This window comes from Xenia sp. Carnegie-2017, unplaced genomic scaffold (assembly GCF_021976095.1).
Source record: "Xenia sp. Carnegie-2017 unplaced genomic scaffold, XeniaSp_v1 HiC_scaffold_19, whole genome shotgun sequence".
NCBI classification, from domain to species: Eukaryota; Metazoa; Cnidaria; class Anthozoa; order Malacalcyonacea; family Xeniidae; genus Xenia; species Xenia sp. Carnegie-2017.
The window spans coordinates 5,114,545-5,135,721 of NW_025813481.1; the positions used below are offsets into that span (position 1 = coordinate 5,114,545).

At 32.7% G+C, this 21,177-nt stretch overlaps 3 protein-coding genes and 3 long non-coding RNA genes across 8 annotated transcripts; 5 read left to right on the top strand and 1 right to left on the bottom strand.

Annotated features, from left to right (window-relative positions):
- Positions 1-259: 259 nt before the first annotated feature.
- LOC124438876 lies at positions 260-1,088 on the bottom strand. Its single transcript, XR_006946185.1, has 2 exons — positions 1,026-1,088; positions 260-943 (listed from the first exon to the last, which is right to left on the bottom strand). It is a non-coding gene; the product is annotated as an uncharacterized LOC124438876 (long non-coding RNA).
- On the top strand, positions 604-1,875 carry LOC124438869 (calcium homeostasis modulator protein 2-like). The gene is made up of 3 exons (XM_046989081.1): positions 604-780; positions 860-1,151; positions 1,246-1,875. Exons 1-3 carry the CDS (start codon positions 614-616, stop codon positions 1,609-1,611), a joined length of 825 nt encoding a protein of 274 aa, XP_046845037.1. The 5' UTR covers positions 604-613; the 3' UTR covers positions 1,612-1,875.
- A 385-nt stretch (positions 1,876-2,260) lies between these two features.
- LOC124438865 (potassium channel subfamily T member 2-like) lies at positions 2,261-11,067 on the top strand. 3 transcript variants are annotated; one of them, XM_046989074.1, is made up of 30 exons: positions 2,261-2,448; positions 4,608-4,655; positions 4,784-4,863; positions 4,939-5,038; positions 5,126-5,194; positions 5,279-5,327; positions 5,406-5,465; positions 5,543-5,617; positions 5,685-5,768; positions 5,844-5,935; positions 6,063-6,243; positions 6,307-6,471; positions 6,551-6,687; positions 6,773-6,836; positions 6,986-7,094; positions 7,219-7,327; positions 7,440-7,586; positions 7,661-7,905; positions 7,991-8,231; positions 8,323-8,428; positions 8,507-8,667; positions 8,792-8,863; positions 8,958-9,104; positions 9,459-9,600; positions 9,765-9,959; positions 10,030-10,146; positions 10,216-10,309; positions 10,382-10,463; positions 10,583-10,665; positions 10,780-11,067. In XM_046989074.1, exons 1-29 carry the CDS (start codon positions 2,354-2,356, stop codon positions 10,659-10,661), a joined length of 3,345 nt encoding a protein of 1,114 aa, XP_046845030.1. In that variant the 5' UTR covers positions 2,261-2,353; the 3' UTR covers positions 10,662-10,665; positions 10,780-11,067. The 3 variants fall into 3 exon arrangements, with proteins under 3 accessions (XP_046845030.1, XP_046845031.1, XP_046845032.1); XM_046989075.1 differs by having other exon boundaries at positions 7,994-8,231; XM_046989076.1 differs by lacking the exon at positions 2,261-2,448 and adding an exon at positions 3,630-3,794.
- A 183-nt stretch (positions 11,068-11,250) lies between these two features.
- LOC124438877 (dynamin-1-like) lies at positions 11,251-17,515 on the top strand. Its single transcript, XM_046989087.1, is given in 24 exon segments — positions 11,251-11,512; positions 12,183-12,256; positions 12,332-12,481; positions 12,557-12,594; positions 12,596-12,758; positions 12,905-13,003; positions 13,300-13,366; positions 13,368-13,406; positions 13,485-13,536; positions 13,630-13,772; positions 13,925-14,060; positions 14,341-14,408; positions 14,492-14,630; positions 14,711-14,868; positions 14,940-15,000; positions 15,075-15,159; positions 15,233-15,264; positions 15,378-15,487; positions 15,623-15,749; positions 15,824-15,967; positions 16,252-16,308; positions 16,436-16,626; positions 16,698-16,945; positions 17,017-17,515. Coding segments are annotated over 23 exon segments (2,382 nt in total). The 5' UTR covers positions 11,251-11,348; the 3' UTR covers positions 16,783-16,945; positions 17,017-17,515.
- Positions 17,516-17,755: 240 nt separating this feature from the next.
- LOC124438879 lies at positions 17,756-18,585 on the top strand. Its single transcript, XR_006946187.1, has 4 exons — positions 17,756-17,913; positions 17,990-18,081; positions 18,265-18,366; positions 18,482-18,585. It is a non-coding gene; the product is annotated as an uncharacterized LOC124438879 (long non-coding RNA).
- A 115-nt stretch (positions 18,586-18,700) lies between these two features.
- Positions 18,701-20,250, top strand: LOC124438878. The gene is made up of 5 exons (XR_006946186.1): positions 18,701-18,810; positions 18,899-18,998; positions 19,336-19,396; positions 19,781-19,831; positions 20,072-20,250. It is a non-coding gene; the product is annotated as an uncharacterized LOC124438878 (long non-coding RNA).
- Positions 20,251-21,177: the final 927 nt, after the last annotated feature.

Below are 21,177 nucleotides of genomic sequence, written 5' to 3' on the forward strand. Positions count from 1 at the left end.
GACAATTTTTTTTGTTTTAGTGGATTGCAAATAACACGATTGAAGCGATGCGATCATTGAGATAAACAATAACTTCCTCCATTCTCTGCTAGATGAATATACACTTGTCCTTTTTATATTTAATGAATATGGTGATGTAGTTTTACTGAGTAAGCTTAATTTGAGTTCGTAGGATTTCATATTTTAATTTGAAATTTTAATAGATGTAAAATAAGGCAAATTTCACCACGAAAAGTCAAAACAATTGATGAACACGTACTACGTTGAATGAGTTTAATAATTTTGCTTTATATGAAGTATAGAAGTGTGAAACACAGTCTTTAGCTATGTAATGTAGATAGTCATAAAATGACTCTTTTCCAATAATGGCGTTATTTCTTAAAATATATTTTTTTGACACCAGATGTATGAAGAAACTTCATATGTCATGAATTATTAGTGAATCTTACTAATTACATACTTTCTCTTTGTGATATCATGTCTGCGACAGATGTCTTTTTTATCTTTGTGCCGTCATCGAATTGTTTTATTTGTTATAGTATCTTCTAAGGTAAGAGACTAAACTTGGGATATTTTATTTAAAATTTGTGTTAAACTTCTGAGTATTTTTTTAATGTTTCATTTCAGGCTCTGTTCTCGCTTTTTAAACCTATTTGTTCCGTTGATTTTCACAATGTTTACTAAAACGAAGAAAAATCAACATCGTGAAGCTTTGAAGAATATTGTATTGATATGTATTGTTTATGTTGCTCAACTTATCCTCTTTAAAGATATCTTCAGGTGATAAGTGTATTAGAAAATACGTGTTCTTGACTAACAATGCAATAAAACACTTAATGTTCACTAATTTTTCTTTCAGATGTCCTTGTAGAAATCATCAATTTTATGGCGCTTCATTTCTCTTCGTTCCCGCCATACTCCTGTTCCTTCTCAGCTTAACGTTCTTTGAAAGATCAATCGAAGCATACGTAAAGTTGTTTAAACACAAGAACTACAAGACAAGATGTAATTATTTTCTTTCCTACCTAGTCGACATTTTTCGTCCGTTTCTCGCGTCAACATCGTGGATTACTATTTCGCTACTTCGTGGCGAGTCTTACGTTTGTATTCGTGCCGGACCTGAGGACGAATGTGGATATAATTCTAATGAGGTAAAAAATATTTTCTGTTTTTCTTATCATAACTTTTATATCGTTTGTGTTGTTTCAAAACAAAAACCAATAATCCAAAATTTCTTGTCTGTAGATCACTAAAGAAAATTTTCAAAATTACAAAATTCAGTCTTATATTTTTGGGATGGCTGGCCTTGTTTCCATGGTAATATTTATCGCCGGAATCGTTTGTATTGAACGGTTGTGTACGACTAAAGACGAGTACTTGCCGACTAAAGACGAGTTCTTGCCGACTTATACAGATTTCATTACATTAAAGAAATCAGCAGTTGCTATTGCATTCACTGACAAAACGAAAGAAATTGTTAAAAAACACGCACAAACGCTCGTGGAGAACGCATTTTCGAATGAGACAAACTCGGAAATGGAAGAGAGATTTTTAGAGGCACGAGAAAAAACATTGAACAATTTACAATCTTCTTTTCAACAATTTACTTAAGTTGATGTTAAGGGAGTGAATCAGACAAAGTTCTTACTTTTTAAAACCATATTGTTTCGAAGCCTTAACATTGCCATTCAACTCTCAATTATTCATTCTGTTTGACAAATTGGTATGTCGTTAAAACTACAGAGCTTTGTTCTTGAACAATACCGACAATTGTAAGCTAAATCTTTTTCTCATTGTAACATAAATAGATTTTTACATAAAATTTAATCCATATACTAATACTTATTCTTCATTAATGACTATCATTTATTTTTACATCCAGTTCTTTTTTTGCTTTTTTATTTTCTATATCACAAATCTTTATTTATGAATGTTCAAGGAAAGCGTTCTTTGTGGATCAGTATAAATTAAGAATTCTTCCTGTAAATGGAATATAAATACGCAGGTACGTCTGTATCCCGCTAGATAATCTTTTGAGCTGTTATTTTGCAAAGCAGAGCTTTTTTCAAAATTGCGGTTCGGTATCGTGTTTAAAATTAAAGATTTTCAACCATTGGAACATTTTTATATGTCTTTCAGCTTTTTATCAGTTCGAACATCAACGTATGTATGATACATTATTTTTCCAGTGAGAAACAAAAACCTTTCCTTTAGCAGATGTTTTCACATTATTTAAACAAGATGTTTAAACATCAATGTTGCTAGGGAAAGTATCTCTCATTTCCATAAAGGCTGACCAGAAGATCGAAGTTTGTGGTTTTTTCACTGTTTGTGTGACTGGAGATGAATAAATATGGTTGAAATGATGACAGGAGTTGGGAAAAAAGAAAATTTTCCCATTTTTGGACGTCTAGAACGAAATTTGGATTCCTACATGAACAGTGAGAGGTACATAGTTTTGTCATTTGTTTTCTATATTAACTACATCAACTTAACATCGCATACGGGTAAATTGCTTAATGCATCCGCATTGACTTTATTGTTTCTTATAATGCTGTCGTTTGATGGGTTATTTTAATTCTTTCAATGCGACTATGATTATTTACTTTAGATGGAATAAAATATTTTCATCTTTGCTCTATCTCGGCTTCAACACAGTTTATCCTTAGCTGATGATAAAAATGATACCTAACATCGTAGGATATACAACATAAACAATTGTGGCATCACAGCAAGAATATAAACACGACACGCATACTGAGTTCATTTGCGAGCTGTTTACCTTAAAAACTTTTTACTTAAATGAATGTTGATTTTATTCATAATTCCCTTTTAATATTCCTCTTCTTTTAATCATTCTGTGGTACAATCCCTCGTTTAAACGTCATTTTTCAACATGTATTTTTGGAGTTCTCTTTATCCGCAAACCTTACCTTTAAGAATGATATGATATCAAACAAATGGTTTACTGTTGTAACAAAACATTCCTTTCAAATGGCCATTTCATAGCCTATTTTCTATCGATCATTTCCAAAAATACCTGTTAACTTCTCAATTTAATTTTTGATGAGCAGAAAAGTCATAAATTTTACGACGCTCTATGACGTCTTCTCTGAACTTTCTCATTTCAAATATCTTCATGCATTTTGTAAGAAGTTGTTTATGCCATCTTAATTGGCTCCAAATACAATTAACGGCCTCAAGTGTTTAAAAAGACACGCTCTTTGCTGAGTTAATTACATATGACGATATACTTTAGAATAATACCACGAAATTCAGTAGTGAATCATAGAGAATTTTTTACCAACAATGATTCCCTTGGAGTTGATAACGTATTTTGAACCGAAATATACAACAGTTGATGCATAGACAAATTTCCTATAGAAAAAAAATTAAAATGTTTGCATATTTTTTTTAAGGTTCAAAATCTGCTTTTATAAAAGATAGGGTCGTTCTTTCACTCATATGAACGTTGTTTCACAAGGAGGAGTTTTTCTTATGATTATTCTTTAGTGTCGTGTTTAATTAAGCTCATTTGATTGGGTCGTTTCGTGACTGTTTGAAGGCGTTAACATTCAATTAGGGTACTTTATTAAAAACCATTTTGCCAAAACAACTCACTCATTTCAGCTGAAGTTATGTGTGAAGATGTGTCTGGTCAGCACGACCTAATATTTCTGTGCAAACTTTGCCGTAATGTCGAATGAAAACAGATGCAACCTGTGACCTGTAGCATAAAATTCTTTAAACAAGGATATTGCAGCTCATTGGGAAACGTGTGACTTTAATGATGAGTTAAGTTAGACCAATTTTGATTCTTGTAATTTGTTTATCTGCGTTTATTTGCGTGGCATATGGTTTTTTTCAATACATCTTTGAAGATGTATGAAGTTATTCAGTTGATGCTCAGCGTAAATTTTTAAGAAAATTTTTTGACTTGAAGGCATGTGTTCAAGCAGCTCTTTAAAAATTTTATTTTCATTTGTTTATTTTGAACGTGTGCAAAAACCATCGCTTTTTCCTTTTTCCAACTCATTTTCTAATATATATTTAAACATTATCCATCCTGTCTTTGTACTTCTGAACTATAAAGAATTTTCGAGCTACATCTTTCAACTTTTGTCTGATAGCTATGCGAGGTTTTTGTGTATAAATTGAAAAATTCAAAGATCTGTAAGAATTTAAATTGAATTTTACAATAAGTCTTTAAACATATTTCATCCTATTTTAAACGTTTGAAACCATTCATCCAATTTCTGACGCTCATCCAATTTCTGACATCCAGCTCACTTTCTTAAAGTAATTTTTGACTCTCAAAAGTCATTAAAGTTTTCAGAATGAAATGTGGCATTGTTGAGCAACCTTCTCATGTAATATTCAGTGGATTTAATCTTAATGAAAAAAAATATGTGCAAATATTCTTCAATGAAAATATTCAGCGTTTAACTGGTACCAGTCCTTGCAACTAAACTACTTTCTGCATCTTAAAAACTTTGAAGAATGATTCAGTCAAAGTGAGGAGAAAAATGACTTCAAAAGCCCGGCTCAATCAATTTCTAGCACACGACAATGAAATTTCATAATGTTGAAGATGCATTGTGTTTTAGACACCAGAATGTGGGTCCTAAAGTTGGAATAAAAGATGATACAGACAGGTGAAAAGTTTTCTGCTTTCGTGTTCTTCCTTTTGTGTATTTTCTTTTTTGTGGACAGGATAATTTTCAGTTGTAGGTAATATGAATTAGCAACTATTGCTTATAAAGAATTATATTTAATTTTACAGAGTGCTTGTAGAACATTACGCCAACGACAATTGTTTGAAGAAACGTCTCATACGTTTTATGCTCACGGACCCTAAAACAAGTGAGAATTAGCTACTTGCCTTCCATCCTTCAAACCATGTTTGTCTCAATAACAAGTTATCTACGCTATCCTCAGGTGAACGTTGGCGTTTCTTTATTGTTTTTCTTAAATTGGCATCGTGTGTTTTGTATGTTATACGTGTAGAAGGCGACGATGATCCTCAGTTAGCTGGATGGTAAGTTTACTTGAACAATTTTTACTTTCTTTCTATACTGCTCATCTTTAACATTCATCTTCGACATTCACTCTGTCTTAATTTTAGTTCTGGTTGTTCACTGAACAGAACAGCAATAGACGAATGGTGCTGTCCTGATTTGAAAGAATGGAAATAGTGAGTGTTGAATGTTTCTTTAGTTTATTTTTATCTCCTTACACTTTATCTCCTTAAACTTCTATTACAATAACTTTCTTACAGTTGGTCCCTCGTATGGATCAATCGTCCAATTACGTTGTGGATTTTACAAGTAAAATTTTAAAATATACATTACGAAATTTTAAAACGTTCTCTGTGTTTGCTATTGTTTTGTTTTTGTGAATTCTAGACCGTCATTGCAGTTTTCTGTTTTTTCGAAGCATTCTTCATCGCTGTCTTGGAATTCAAGGTAAATTTATTGTTGCAATTGCTAACAAATATAATTTTTTTATTTATAAATACCTGCACTTTTATCGTCTCATCTAGGGTGGATCAATCCTTTCAAAAGTTACAGCGCGAATGATATTGGAGACAATTTTGACGTTCCCTCTTCTTGTGTCTGTAGGTCCATCTATCTTTCTTTCCACTTTTCATGTCTTGGAAATTCGTTACCAAAGTATTGTTTTAGATTTTCTGGAAAGATCTACGAAATTTATATAATCCTTTGTACCTAAATTGTTGGATTGCGAAAAACGTTGCCGAAAATATGTTTGTAAGTAAATCTGTTTTTTTTCTAATGTTCCACTTTACGTTAAAAATTGTTATTTTACGTGATATTTTTGTATAGAATGATGTGGGTCGTCTTCAAAAACAACAGTCTGTTTTAATGCAAAAAGTTCTTGTTGTTATTGGAACACTATCAAGTATTATATTTACTTGGTAAGTATCTTTCTTGATGAACTAAAATTTTTGTTTGATAAATGATATGAAAACATTTTTATGGCTTGATAATCTTTTATTAAATCATGAAAAGTTTTTATTGAATTCTTGATTCTTGAACATCTAGTGTTTGTGGAGTCCAGCATTTCGAGCGAGTACACAAAAAGTGGAATATGTTTGAAAGTCTTTGGTTTGTCGTTGTAACATTCAGTACTGTAGGTTATGGAGATAAAGTTCCTAACGATTGGCCCGCCCAAACCTTTGTAATGCTGTCTATAATTATGGCTTTAGTTATCTTACCCATGCAGGTATGTTTTTTTAAACACGTGAAATTCTGGTTTAGGATAATTGCAATGTATTTTTATGTTTAGCTTGAACAATTGGCATTTCACATGGCGCAAACTCAGAAAGAAGGCGGAGCATTTGGAAGAATGTTGAGGGGAAATAACCACCATGTTGTCGTTTGTGCCTCATCCTTACGTCCAACACTTGTGTTGGATTTTCTCAAAGAATTTTTTTCTCAAAGTGATTTAGAGGTATGTCCATAGTTAGCGTTTAAGGTTTTTCTTTATTAGTGAACATCCTAAAGCGTTTTCTTGTATTTCACTGTCCTAGGATTATCACGTGGTGTTGCTTTGTCCACAAGATATCGATAGTCAGCTGAGAATGTTGATTCAAGTTCCTGTTTGGTCTCAGAAAGTCAGTTATATGAAAGGATCAGCTCTTAATGACAACGATTTAGAGAGAGCAAAGTATTTTTCTTTTGTCAACTCAGTTGATCTTTCCTTTTGCAGATCTTTGCTGACAGCGAATAAAATTATTGAGAGTGTTTTTTAGGATATCGATTGCAGAAGGAGTTTTTATCTTATCTGATCGCAGTAGTACTGATAAAAAAAAGGCCGTAAGTATTTGGGATAGCAAACCATTTTTGTGTCTATTCAAAAAAAAACCCGTAGAGATTAAATGATATAATGATCACTTTATGCTCACCATATTTGAAATTATTAATTTACTTGTATTTCATTTTCTAACGACATTTTTCATCTTGAGGATCGCCACACAATTCTTCGCACTTGGGCAATACAAGACTATGCTCCGCATGTTCCACTTTATGTGCAAATCTTACAGGCTGAGAACAAATTTCATGTCAGTTTTGCTGGTGAGTTTAGTCGTAGAATCGAGTTTTTGAGAGTGGGACGTGGAAGGTGGGGTGGGGAGTAGTTTCTTGCCATTGTAGTGACTTTATAAATAATTGACGAATTCTCTTTTCTTGTTATTTTTAGAGCATGTTGTGTGCGAGGATGAATTAAAAAACGCTTTAATGGCAGCAAACTGTGTTTGTCCCGGTGTCACAACACTTGTTACAACATTGTTACACACGTTACATAGTCAGTAAGTGGACAACACTCCAGCTTACATATGAAGTGTTGTACAATGATTGTATTTGATTATCGGCTCTGTTTTTTGTTTTTTGTATTTGATTATCGGCTCTGTTTTTTGTTAGAGAAGCTTCTGAAAATATCCCGTGGCACGAAGTGTTTGGGCAATGTGCTGGAAACGAAATTTATGACATTAAACTTTGTGAAAGCGTTGTTTTTAAACCATTTTATAAAAAGAGTTTTTCTTTTGCTTCATTTCACGCTCACAGGCGGTTCGTATTAAATATCTTGCTGTCCCGCTTAAATTGTTTATGTCTTGTCTACATAACTGTTTTCTTTCTAACAGATATGGCATGTGTTTGATTGGCGTTCGTCCTTTCAACACGTCCAAGGTTCTTCTCAATCCAGGAAGTTCATATTTAATGGATGAAAATGACATATGTTTCTATATCGCGATGTCTAGTGAAGAAGAAAGTGCCTTCAAAGATATAAATAAATCTAAATCAAAATATCAAGGCTCTACAGGGAATTTTAGCGTACATTCCAATAACGCTGCTACTGAATTGCAAAAATTGAGAAGCATTGGAACAGGTACTGTACATCTTTAGCCGTATTTGTACATACATGTACATTAGATTAATCTTGTGATGATTGTTCCTGTAATTCCACCAATCAGCAGAATCATTGAATTACGTAAACGAAAAGGATTGTGGTAACAGTCACATGACTTCATCACAACAATCATCCACCAACCTGGAGCAAATCACTGATAAAGATGTGCTGCCCTTTAATGACAAGCCTCAAGATGCACTCTCTGTCGGCTCCTCCATCAATTATTTTATTCCCAGTGATTCGGATGTTGAAGATGACGTTCAGGAAGATACAAATGGACCTCTTTCACCAACAAAAATACCGCAGTGAGCATTTGTTATGTTTGTCATTCATGAATTTACGAGCTGATGTATTCATTCACTGGTATGTTGTTTATATTTTATTTATCTTTTTTAGATATGTCATTGAAATTCCTCCAATTTCTCCCTACATTGGACGCGTTAACATGAAATGTCATTTGCTTCCTCAAGCACCTCATTTGTGCTGTCTAAATTTGACCGAAGTAAGTTTGAAAAATATCCACGATTTTCAAATCTTTACGTATTATATAAAAAAAACATTTGTTTTCATTTGTTTCCAGTCATGTGAACACAATCATAAGCCCAAAAAAAGAGAACAAGGCGCCATTATCTTAGCTTCACCGGTGGTAGAGGCTGGTCTTTACAACTTCATTCTCCCACTGCGATCCTCCAATTTACCCTGTTTATCCCTCAAACCCATCGTATTACTTGTGGGCGAAAAGTGAGTCTATTGAATCTGTATTTGTCCATTAATATAAGACTAAATATTTCACCAATAAAACAAAAAACTTATTCCGTCTGATATTGAGAATTTCTAAAAAAATTTTTTTTTCAATTATTTTCAGACCTCCTGACAGTTTCCTTCAAGCTATATGTTGTTTTCCTATGTTATATTACGTCATTGGATCCATCTCTAGGTGAATAAAATCGCACGTTTTATCTGTCGTCATCAAAATGAAATACGTGGAAAGGCAACATCATAATTGTTGTGCTATCTTTCTGTTTTATCAGTTTGGATGATTTGTTAGATGCAGGAATACTCAACTCTGACACCGTTGTAGTCACGCGTACTGCCCTTAGCGGAGATCATGAATATGGCAGAGATGAAGAATTCATGGCTGATGCGTTCACGATTGTCAGTGTTCAAACAATCTTTAGGTGTGCTGAATGTTTATTGATAAATGTGTGATATTGCTAGAGTGGAGCAGTTACCTAGCCCTTGTGTAATGCAGTTTTTCTTTAATCTTTAATCTTCGATGTTTAATCTTTAATCTTCAATGTTTAATCTTTAATCTTCAATCTTTAATCTTTAATCTTCAATCTTTAATTTTGATCTTCAATATTTAATCTTTAATCTTCAATGTTTAATCTTTAATCTTCAATGTTTAATCTTTAATCTTCAATGTTTAATCTTTAATCTTCAATGTTTAATCTTTAATCTTCAATGTTTAATCTTTAATCTTCAATAATTTAATCTTTGATCTTCAATCTTTAATATTTATTTTACATCAGATTGTTTCCTCATTTGAATTTGTCTGTTGAACTTACTCACACCTCCAACATGAGATTTATGAAATTCGACTCTGGTGTCGTAGAAAAACTACGAGAGGATGACGATAAAGACGAGGGAGACTGGCAACGAAAGTCTTTAAAAGTAAATCACTTTATTCATTCTCCATTTGTCGGCGTTATATCTCTTAAGATGCCTAGGAATTTAATGGAAATTTGAGGAATTTTTAGCATTTTCTAAGGAACAAGGAAATTTGATTGTGAGAGCACTGTTTAAAGATGCCAAGGAATTTAATGCCTTTCTTTCAGAAATACAGAGCAGAAACGGAGAAGAAAGTTCACTTAAATTACATGTTAAGTGAATCATTTGCTGATGGCAGTGCATTTAGTGCAAGCATGGTGGATACTTTGCTTTATCAAACCTTTTTTAAAGACTACATGATCGATCTCATTTGTCTTGCTATTGGATTAAAGCAAACTTCTGGATCTGGTTATCTTACTTCGGTAAAAAGGACTTCGTCTTTTCCATCAAAAGGAAATGTATTTCGTGTTTAATTTCTGTTACTTTTTCAAGATAAAGTTGACTGATGATCATATGTGGCTCGGTAACTATGGATGTTTATATCAAAGATTATGTTCTACCACTGGAGAGATACCCGTGGGAATGTTAAGGACCGAGAAAGTTCAGAAGGTTGGTAACTAGTTGCCGTAAATTGCCTGATTGTAATCTTCATTTTATCATTACATATTTGTTTTGTAGACAAGAACGAGAGAGTCAAAAAAAAGTGCTGAAACAATCGACATTGAGAGGATTATAAGGAACAGAATGAAATCCTTAAATATTGAAGGAGAATGTAAAATATTTTGGAATGATTGTGATCATGTTCTGTTGCCGCCATAATTTTGTTGATCCTATTTTTCTTCAGTTAACATGAAGGAACATCAATCAGTGTCGTATGTCGTCAATAATCCTCCTCCCGAATGGATACTTCATCCGGGAGATATCGTGTGAGTATTTCTGCTAAAGCTGTCTAAATGTTTTTGGGTAAAACTTCTTCACGCTACCTTACTAAACGTTGAGTTTAAGTGATCAAATGTTTTATATTAATGGAAGTGATATTTTAAAGATATGTTTTGCGTCCCGGCAATAAAGCGTCAGCCCGTTGTCAATTTGCTGAGAAAGAGAGTAGATCAAGCGTCGTATGAAAAGGTAGTAGTTGATCATTCCTTTGCCGATAGTTTAATGTTTTTAAAAAATATCCTTACGATTCCACCCAGATAAAGAAACATTAATAATGCTTGATTATTTGTTTATCATATTTAGGCAGGAACCTAAAGTACCGCAAGATCTCGCCATAGTTTATCTCTACGAATTAAAATTTCATCAATAAAATTCGAATTTTTGATGAATGTACAGTCATTTATGTTGACGACCAAAACATTCGGTGATAACGTGACGAAGTTTGAAATGAAGTTGTTATGGACGCATTGGACTTATAAATATTAATTTTTATTAAAATAAAATATTAATTCATATAATGAAAATAGTTTTTGTTGTCCTGTTTCCAACGAATTGTTTTGGAAATTAAAATGAAAACAGTCTAAGAGAAAATGAAAGAAATATACATTTTATTGCATGCACCGGGGAGCAATTAGAGGCCTCTTTTTAAATCTTTGAAAAAATTTCCAATTTGAAAGTTACATAATTTGCGATGAACATTATAGTTCAGTTGTCCTATAAGCTCAGTTAACCAGACAACAGATTTGATCATGCGCACCAATGATTGTAGTTTTAAAGGAAAACAATCGAAGGGACGTACAGAAAGGAGAAGAACTATTTTTGTCTGTTTTGGCCAGTTTCATTGTATTGTTAGTTGGTTTTCAATCGTCAAAATGGCTGGTAATAAAGGAATGCAGGATCTCATTCCTATAATGAACAAACTGATGGATGCTTTTGCGCAGACTGGTCAAACAGCTACGATTGACTTACCCCAAATTGCTGTAGTCGGAAGCCAAAGTGCTGGCAAAAGTAGTGTTTTAGAAAATTTTGTTGGAAGGTTTGTAAAACAGTCATTTGCTACATAGTTGATATAGCAGTTCATGATTTATCTTGGGATTTTAAACCTAAATTTGTAGGGAAAGTAATAACAAAATGATATTAAACTACGATAAGTTGATAACACAAGGACTTCCTATTTATTTCAAAATTTGCCAAGTCATCGTGATAAGTCCAATTATTAACGAAGGCATTTTACATTTTAAAATACCTATTTTGGTGCGTTAGAAGTGACGTGGGAATGTCGTACAAACGTACCTTTTCCCACTGAGGCGTTTATTTTTGTTTTGCTTCCTTGAATTACAAGTTAATTATCAATTTAACATGTTTCTTTGTTTTCGATGTTAAATATTTTAATATGTCTTCTTGTGCCAGCAGATTGGTTTGTTTGCGCTAATGAGTTGCTGTTGTCAGCTAAGCACTTTCTCTTTCATTTTTGAACAGTTTTTCTAACCTCTGTTTTAAGTTCATTCATTAATCAATGATAAGACTTGTGTTCAAAATATTTTCGTATCGAGTGATTTTTTAATTATTAAATTGAATCCCCATTTTTCCTAAAGAGGTATTTTCATGTATAATAGTAATGAAATAATTTATTAATTATTAGTTAAAATATTTTTATTGGTTGTGATTGGTTTAGAACAATTTATTTATTTGGCTTTTTCTATTAGAGATTTTCTTCCAAGAGGTTCAGGTATTGTAACACGAAGGCCACTTATTCTTCAGCTTATTCCTGATAAAACAGGTAAATATTTGTCTGTGTCTTGTTTGGGGTATTTCTACATCACAACTTTTATGTAATGTTTCTCTATCTTACTAGAATTTGGCTAATTTCTTCATGCCAAGGGAAAAATTTTCTCAGATTTCAATGAAATCAACCAAGAAATAGTCAAAGAGACAGACAGGGTTACAGGAAGCAATAAAGGAATATCAAATATTCCCATCAATCTTAGAGTTCATTCACCACATGGTGTGTTGTTGTCATGCAATGATAATGTCTTGTATTAATTGTTGGGCACATATGTTATGTGGAATTGTTTTGTAGTGTTAAACTTGACCTTGATTGATCTTCCTGGTATGATTTAAGATTGCCGTTGGTGACCAACCCCAGGATATTGAAGCACAAATTGATATGTTGATGCAATTTATTACAAAACCAAACTGTCTTATCCTAGCAGTAACTCCTGCTAATACTGATCTTGCAAACTCAGATGCTTTGAAAATTGCAAGAGAGGTAGATCCTCAAGGTGAGCAAGAATATTTGCTGTTACATCATGTTACGCCTTGTTACTCGTGTTACTTCTTAATACTTCATGTTACTTTATGTGACTTCTGCTTACTGAACTATGAGATGATGAAAATTTTAAATTTCATATTTTCAACTATATTTTAGGTATTCGTACCATTGGTGTCATAACTAAACTTGATCTAATGGACCAAGGAACAGATGCAAAGGATATTCTCGAAAACAAAACATTCCCATTGAGAAGAGGTTTGTTTTTGGTTAATTACCATTTGTTTTTAATATGAATCCACTTAGTTTTGCTTGAAAATTTATTGTGATTAAAGAATTTCAATGTTTTTCACATTGATCAGTCAGTCATTAATTTATTGCACTCTTTTATCTAAGTCAATGTACCACATAATATTGTATCTATTGTTAATTTACTGCCAGTTTCATGTCAATCTAATATTATTCAAACATCAGTCTAACATCAACTGACCATCTACTGACCATCAATCAAGCATCAATTTGCCATTAGTCCTGTCCTTGTTAAAATATTTTAGGTTATGTTGGTGTTGTTAATCGTAGTCAGAGAGATATTGAAGGAAGAAAAGATATTCGAGCTGCCTTGCCATGAAAGAAAATTCTTCCTTGGTCATTCAAGCTACAGGTGATAACCATTTATTGCATTTTTCAACTGCAGTTTTTTGATTTGAAAGGAAGTTGACTTTATGTTTATATCCTACAGACACATGGCTGATAAAATGGGAACACCATTTCTTCAAAAGGTTTTAAATCAGGTAATGACAATTATGGATTATGGACAATATTTAAATTGGTAATTTTATTGCATTTATTGACATTTGCACATACCTTTTTTTTTTTAATGTCAGCAACTCACCAATCACATCAAAGAAACTCTTCCAGCACTACGGAGCTCGTTACAAGATCAGTTAATCTCGTTAGAGAAAGAGGTGAAGGAGTTCAAGAACTATCGACCAGATGATCCATCAATGAAGACTAAAGCTCTTATGCAGTATGTTTTATAGAGTTAATTAAACAGAGTAGAAATGTTAAACAACAATTTGACAACAGTCAACATGATACTGCTTCTTGCAGAAGGGTATTTGCTGAAAGGATAACACAAAATTGTGTTCATTGATACAGCTATTTTTTTGTTTCCGCCAGGATGATACAACAGTTTCATAGTGACTTTGAGAAAGCAATAGAGGGAACAGGAGATCAAATCGATACCATACAACTTTCTGGTGGTGCGAAAATTAATCGAATCTTTCATGAAAGATTTCCGTATGAACTTGTTAAGGTAACTTGTATTAAAGTAAATGGTTTGAATTTGGGAGTATCGTTACATGTTTGTAAATGTAGATCATCCAGGTTGGTAGAGTCCAACAAGAAAATGTCAGTTGAAACGTCAGTCAACAACAACAAAAAACAGTCCTTCTCAGGACTGGACCAACCTGGACGATGTACATTTACAAACGTGTTACATGAAGTATAATGTTCTGTCTGCAAACAATAAAAATTATATTTTCATTTCATTCATGCTTATTGATGTAATGTTTTTACAATTTCAACCTTTACAGATGGAGTTTGATGAACGAGAATTGAGAAGAGAAATCAGCTTTGCTATAAAGAATATCCACGGTGTCAGGTATAGTGGCATTTACTTTTCTCTTCTTTATAGTTTAAAATAATTTAATAATTTTTTTTTAATATCTATGTACTTGCATTTAGAGTAGGGCTTTTCACGCCCGACATGGCGTTTGAAGCGATCGTGAAGAAACAGATTGATAAACTCAAAACACCAGCTTTAAAGTGTATTGATCTCGTAATGAATGAAGTAAATAATGTTGTTAAGAAATGTACAGACAATGTAAGGATAGCTTTATGTTTCATCTTTATATCTTATCTTTATCGATGTCAACTTATTGCGTGCAATTTTCTTTTACGTAGATGGCGAAATATCCTCGTCTAAGGGATGAAGTCGAAAGCATTACGTCATCTCATATTAAAAATGGTGAGGTCAGAGCAAAAGACCACGTGACGTTGTTGATTGACATTGAACTGGCGTATATCAATACGAATCATCAAGATTTCATTGGTTATGCTGCGTGAGTATGTTAGAGAAAAAAACGACAACTTTTTCTGTCTCTTATTACTTCATGTTATACTTTACGTACAGAGCAAGTTCAGCTGCTAGTTCTCAGGGGGGAGAGAGAAAACGAAAGGGGATTGGAAACCAGGTGATTGCGATCATTTACAATCATTTCACATTTATTTTAAGTTATTTTGACATTTGAGTTGTTGATATTTTTAGGTGATTCGTAAAGGGTGGCTTCAGATTACAAACACTGGTTTTATGAAAAGTGTCGTTGCCAAAGAGTATTGGTTTATTCTTACTGGTAAAGTGATCCAAAATTTGTTGGATTAGTGATTGAATGATTGTAATGTGTGCGTATGGTTTTGTTTATTTAGCCGAGACACTGTCTTGGTACAAAGATGAAGAGGTACGTATATTTTTGTTTTATACCTTACGAAAAGTCAACTTTCCTCATTTATGTTTTGAAATGTTTGTCAGTCGTTCACTCATTCCTTTCCTGTATTTGGAATTTATTTGAAGGAAAAAGAGCAGAAGTATCAATTGCGGTTAGAAGGTTGTAGAATTCGTGATTTGGAAGGTGGTTGGTTGGCTAGAAAAGCTGCCTTTGCAATCTTTAATCCGGATCTAAAGTAAGTGTTACGAAATTTTGTATGATAACTCGTGTTTATCTTCGTTTTGAAGTGATCTTTAATGTTCAATGTTTATCGGCATTCATGTTTTGTTTACGTGTTCTTAATCTACCTAAATATCTTGTTGATTCATAGGAATTTGTTCAAAGACCACAAACAACTGGAATTGGCTGCTGAGAGTCAGGATATTATTGATGAATGGAAGGCATCGTTCCTTCGAGCTGGTGTTTATCCACAACGAGAGCCGGATGAGAAAGATAAAGTAATCTTTAATCTTGATACAATCCATCATACTGTTGATATTGGATTTTAAAACATGCCCTCTGTATTTATCAGATCAGTGAATTAGGAAGCTTAGATCCTCAAATGGAGAGACAAGTGGAAACCATTCGTAATCTTGTTGATTCATATTTGAAGATTGTCAGTAAAACCATCAGAGATCTTGTTCCTAAAGCTGTTATGTACATGATTGTTCAAAATGTAAGTTGTTATAGCGTAAAAATGTAAGTTATTTTGCGTGAAAAAATGTAAGTTGTTTTGCGTGAAAATGTAAGTTATTTTGCGTGAAAATGTAAGTTATTTTGCGTGAAAAATGTAAGTTGTTTTGCGTGAAAAATGTAAGTTGTTTTTGAAAAATGTAAGTTGTTTATGCGTGAAAAATGTAAGTTGTTTTGCGTGAAAATTTACGTTTTTCGCGTGAAAATGTATGGTATAAGTAATTGTGTTGACGTAAAATATTTGTTACTCTCATTTGTTTCAATTAGACGAAAGATTTTATTGGTTCGGAAATCTTGGCTCACATTTATTCAAGTAGTGACACTGTAAGAGAAATATAATCTGTAACAAATTGCTATTTTCTTGTGTGAATTGTTTTAAGACTTTATGTGCTCGAGGAGTTCAATTTAAAATGATTTTCAATGTACGTATAGTGATTGTATACTTTGACAGAAATCTTTGATGGAAGAAAGCGAAGAAGAAGTACAAAGACGAGAAGAGATGTTACGTATGTATCATAGTACAAAAGAGGCTTTGGACATCATTGGTGATATAAATATGCATACTATATCAACACCTCTTCCTCCTCCAATTGAAAACAATGATAATCCACCATCAAGCTACCGACTATCTGCTCCTGCTGGGTGAGTATGCTCAATATATACCTTACATAAAGTGTTGAGAAACTTTGTATTTCAACTTTCGTTTTAATTAGTCGTCCAGCTCCCTTCAACAACATCCTCACGCCCGCAAAGCAGTCCTACATCTTCAAGAAAACCACCACCTCGCAATCGTCCTAATACTCGACCCGAAATGACATCCCAACGTCTTAATAACGAGATCAATCAAAACATACAAAACGCTCAGACAGCATACACTGCATACAACATGGCGTCTTCTATTGGCATGGCTCCCACTTATTCCTAATCGTCCTGATTCATCTTCTACGCCATCAATACCAAAGTAATTATAGAATATTTTAATTTGTTTTGTCATACGAATGAAATAAATTCCTACTTCTATCTCTTTTGCAGACGCCCCGTTTTAGGGCGACCAGCTCCACCACCCCCCGGAAAGACCACGCCTTCAATCCCCAGTCGTCCCGACATTCCTAGCAGACCTTTTAATGTTTGATTCTCACAAATCATGAAAATGGAACGAGGAAAACAATGTGTTATTTATTTGTTGTAACAAATGCTCCTGTCTATCCCTGTATGTATTTGTTGTAGCAAATGCACCTGTTTATCCCTGTATGTATATAGAGCAATCAGGGAAACGTCCATGATTGATAAGATTTTGAAGGAACGCAATGTAAGAATATTTTTCATGATTGTTTGGCGATATATGAGCATGAAATTCTAGTCGTCACCGCAAATTGAACATATTTACATAAAACTATTAATTTGGTGAATGTTTAAATTATATAATGGTTTTATCGTGAATTATTCCGTCTATTCAACTTATTGAATTGAATACAACCATTCTGTATGGACAGAGCAGTACATTTCTTTTAAAAATCAATTGATTATTTAACTTGTCCAGTCGTCTTTGCGTAGATGCAATCAATCGTGAATGTAAGTTTTGGTTTGGGAAAACTTGTGAGTTTCATAATATATGTAAAAGACACAACATGGTAGACACGTCATTACCAACATGGTTACCAGTCTTTACTAACTCGCGTTCAAACACGCAATAAATTCTTAATCCAGTCCAGTGATCCAATCCTATTCATGACTTTGGCGGAAGTATTGGAACAGAGTAATGATTGTACGTCACTCTACTCAAGAATGGCTTAGAAAAATTTCATGTTTGTTTTTATTCTACGTTTAACCAAGAAATTATTCTGAAATAGGGAAATGAACTCCGACAGCTTCGTTAAAGATGTTGTTGTTGTTTCCGGAAAAGACAAATGTCCACAAGGCTACGAAATTGTAAATTTACTGAGAAGTTTTTTGCCTGTGTGATTTAAAATTTTAATTGATAACTTCAATGTGTTTTGTACTTCAGATTAATACAACTGTCAATGGCAATGATGCAAATCTTTATGAAAGTTCATTTCTAAAGAAAGACGAGCGGTACATTTGCTTCACAAAAATCAAGTATGTTTCAAAGTTTGAACTTATTCTTTCTCATTCATATTCCGAAGTGTACAATCTGAGGATCTTACTTCATAGTGGCCATGTTGGTTTATCAATTGAATTGGTTGCATGTTTACTAGTGTTTTTAATATTTGAATATTTTACTTTTGAATCATATCTGAAAACTGGTCTTGAAAATTGTAGATTTCACCAACTGGTAATATCATAACAGATCTTATGATAGCAAAGGAAAAGATTCATTTGATTTAACTGGCTTTACTGCTGTAAGGAATTGTTCTAATGATGGTGAGACTCTATAAAAAAGTCAAGAAGAACTTCATTTTCTGCTAATGAGGCAATATTTTATACAAGTTATTTTCATTAATCGTTAGCATTTGTGTTTCTTTTTGTGAACTTTTAGCAAGTGAAAAATCTTTTCGCAAACATGTGTTATACATAAAGACAGAGAGTTTGGAGTCTGCAAAGCAAGGTGTTGTCAATCTTATAGCTGTTCAACCATCAAAAGGGGAAAAATTCAATGAAAATTTCTTTAAAATATCTTAAGTTGCCAATACAACTTTATATTCATTAAAATAGGAGCCAGCCATGACTAAAATATTTCAACCATTTTCCCAGGAATGATGTCAATGGTATTCATATATGTTTTCAAAAAATACCTGTTCCAAATATAAAACAACAGCCTCCTCATCCAGATGTTGCCATGCATGTCCAAGCTCCAAAAATTTATGGGTATGTTTTCATATTATTGTTCATTAATTATCCCTCATTATTGAAGTTGATTAACAATGTATGTTTATGTGAATTGTTATTGATTCAGGTACCCTTCCAATGATCTTCCTTATCCAACACAGAATAATATCCAAAGTGATTTTTTACCAAACACAAATAGAATAAAGTCTATGGAAAACAAACATTAGGTTTGTTAAATATTGGAAAATATTTTCATTGTTGTCATTTGAATAGTTCATCAGAATTAATCATTTTATGTGAAACATTTAGTACATAATTGATATGTTCAACAGCTAAAAACATATGTAATACTTACATAACACGCAAAGCACATAAAGTAGAAGCTTAATCTTCTACATAGATCTTGTTGTTAGGCTGAGGTGATTTTCTGTTTGCCAAGAAATAATGGCTTTCATTACAAATACCAAAAACTTTTAAAATTGGAAAGAAGAAAAAAGCCCATAAAATGGAAGAAAATGTTGTGATTTAAAATGTAATTTTTAATTGAAAATATTCATTTGTTAGGTATTCAAGGTGTTATGTTTGAGATCAATCCAAGATTTCAAAGAATATGGAAAATAGCCAAGTATGTATTAAGATGTTTGTGTAAACATGGTTGATAAGTAAAGTGAGTAATTACTGAGGTCAATTATTTGTAATCTGATTGTTTTAAAATATATCAGAAAATCAGAGTGTAGAGAATTAAGTTAAATCTTACATGTTCACAGTCAATTGCTGAATATGATGAAAAGTGAATTTTAAAGACATTCATTGCTGTCATTTGAACAAACACTCTTTTGTTTAACTCCTATAAATAGGAATGCTTTTTCATATTTTAAAGAGGAGCTGATTAACCGATTGATCAGCTCCTCCCAGTGTGTTATACTGAAGTGTATGCTGTACTGTCATCATCCACAGAAAAGTGTACATCCTGGCACTTTAAAATAACTGCTCAATTTTATTTATTTAGGTTTCTCAAAAATTCAGGCAAATTCGATCTATTAGAGACATTGATTTGAAGGTAAGACTAATTTTTTATTTTTGTTCAATTAGCCATGCATGAAATCTGCCTGTTTGGATGAAACATTGTATAAAAATACTAATGAACTTGTAAAAAGATATCAGTGTGTTATCTTTATTGGCATTGTGTACTTTATAACAGGGATGGATTAAGGGGAGGGGTGCATAGGGGGGTGCGCACCCCCTGGCATTGGCCAGAATCACATATAACACCCTCAACTATTTATTCTATTTGTTTTAGTATAACTACACATTTGAAATGGAAAGATTATACTATCCAGATAATGATTTATATGTGAAGGACAGTAACATGTTATATAGTTAAAATGTATTGACAGAGATTAGTGTTTTAAATGATAAAAATAATGTGTTAATATCAATAAAATTAAAGAAAATCTTGCTGCAGATTTCACAGTTGAATTTCCATAATTTGGCCAAGTAAATAGTTGTTGCAACTGAAAGTGTTATATTTTTGTCAATGTAAGCATGAGGCATTCAGTTCAGTTGTTTTATAAATTATTATATCAGAGAGTTTAACAAACTGTAAAACATATCTACTGTAAGAACTAGTTCTTGTGTAAAAATATATGACAATGCATTAATGATAGTCTTTGTGTCAAAATGTGTGAAAACACGTGAATTATAGTCTTTGTGTCAAAATGCGTGAAATTTTAACACGGACTAGAAGTCACTCATTTTCACACATCTGCCTTAGACTATAATTCACTCACTTTGGCACTCTTTGGCATGAAAATGTGCAAAAATGCAAAGACTATAGTTTTGGCAAAAAATGTGTAAAATGCAAACACTATAGTCATTGGCATGAATATGTGTGAAAATAAATGAACTATAGTCTTTGACATAAAAATGTGTAAAAATGCAAAGACTATAGTCTTTGTCATAAAAATGTGTGAAAATGCAAAGACTATAGTCTTTGACATAAAAATGTGTCAAAATTCAAAGTGTGTCTTTGCATCAGATATTAGTTTTTCCATTTTCACACACTTTCACACCAAAGACTATAGTCTTTGCATTTTCACACACTTTTATGCAAAAGACTATAGTCTTTGCATTTTTACACACTTTTACGCCAAAGACAATAGTCTTTGCATTTTCACATGCTTTCACACCAAAGACTATAAGCTTTGCATTTTCACATCCTTTCACGCCAAAGACTATAGTCTTTGCATTTTTACAGACTTTTACGCAAAAGACTATAGTATTTGCATTTTACATTATTTCTATTTAAAGCCTATAGTCTCTTTGACATTTTATAATTTTTTTATGCAAAAAGACTAGTCTTGCATTTTTATACATTTATGCAAAAGATTATAGTCTTTGCATTTT

Bases quoted from the DNA above. Each gene is read 5' to 3' on its own strand.
- LOC124438869 (XM_046989081.1), top strand. From the start codon at position 614: ATGTTTCATTTCAGGCTCTGTTCTCGCTTTTTAAACCTATTTGTTCCG. The intron at 781-859 runs GTGATAAGTGTA...TTTTTCTTTCAG, and splicing joins CTCTTTAAAGATATCTTCAG to ATGTCCTTGTAGAAATCATC. The intron at 1,152-1,245 runs GTAAAAAATATT...TCTTGTCTGTAG, and splicing joins GTGGATATAATTCTAATGAG to ATCACTAAAGAAAATTTTCA.
- LOC124438865 (XM_046989074.1), top strand. From the start codon at position 2,354: ATGGTTGAAATGATGACAGGAGTTGGGAAAAAAGAAAATTTTCCCATT. The intron at 5,328-5,405 runs GTAAAATTTTAA...TGTGAATTCTAG, and splicing joins TTACGTTGTGGATTTTACAA to ACCGTCATTGCAGTTTTCTG. The intron at 8,668-8,791 runs GTGAGTCTATTG...AATTATTTTCAG, and splicing joins GTATTACTTGTGGGCGAAAA to ACCTCCTGACAGTTTCCTTC.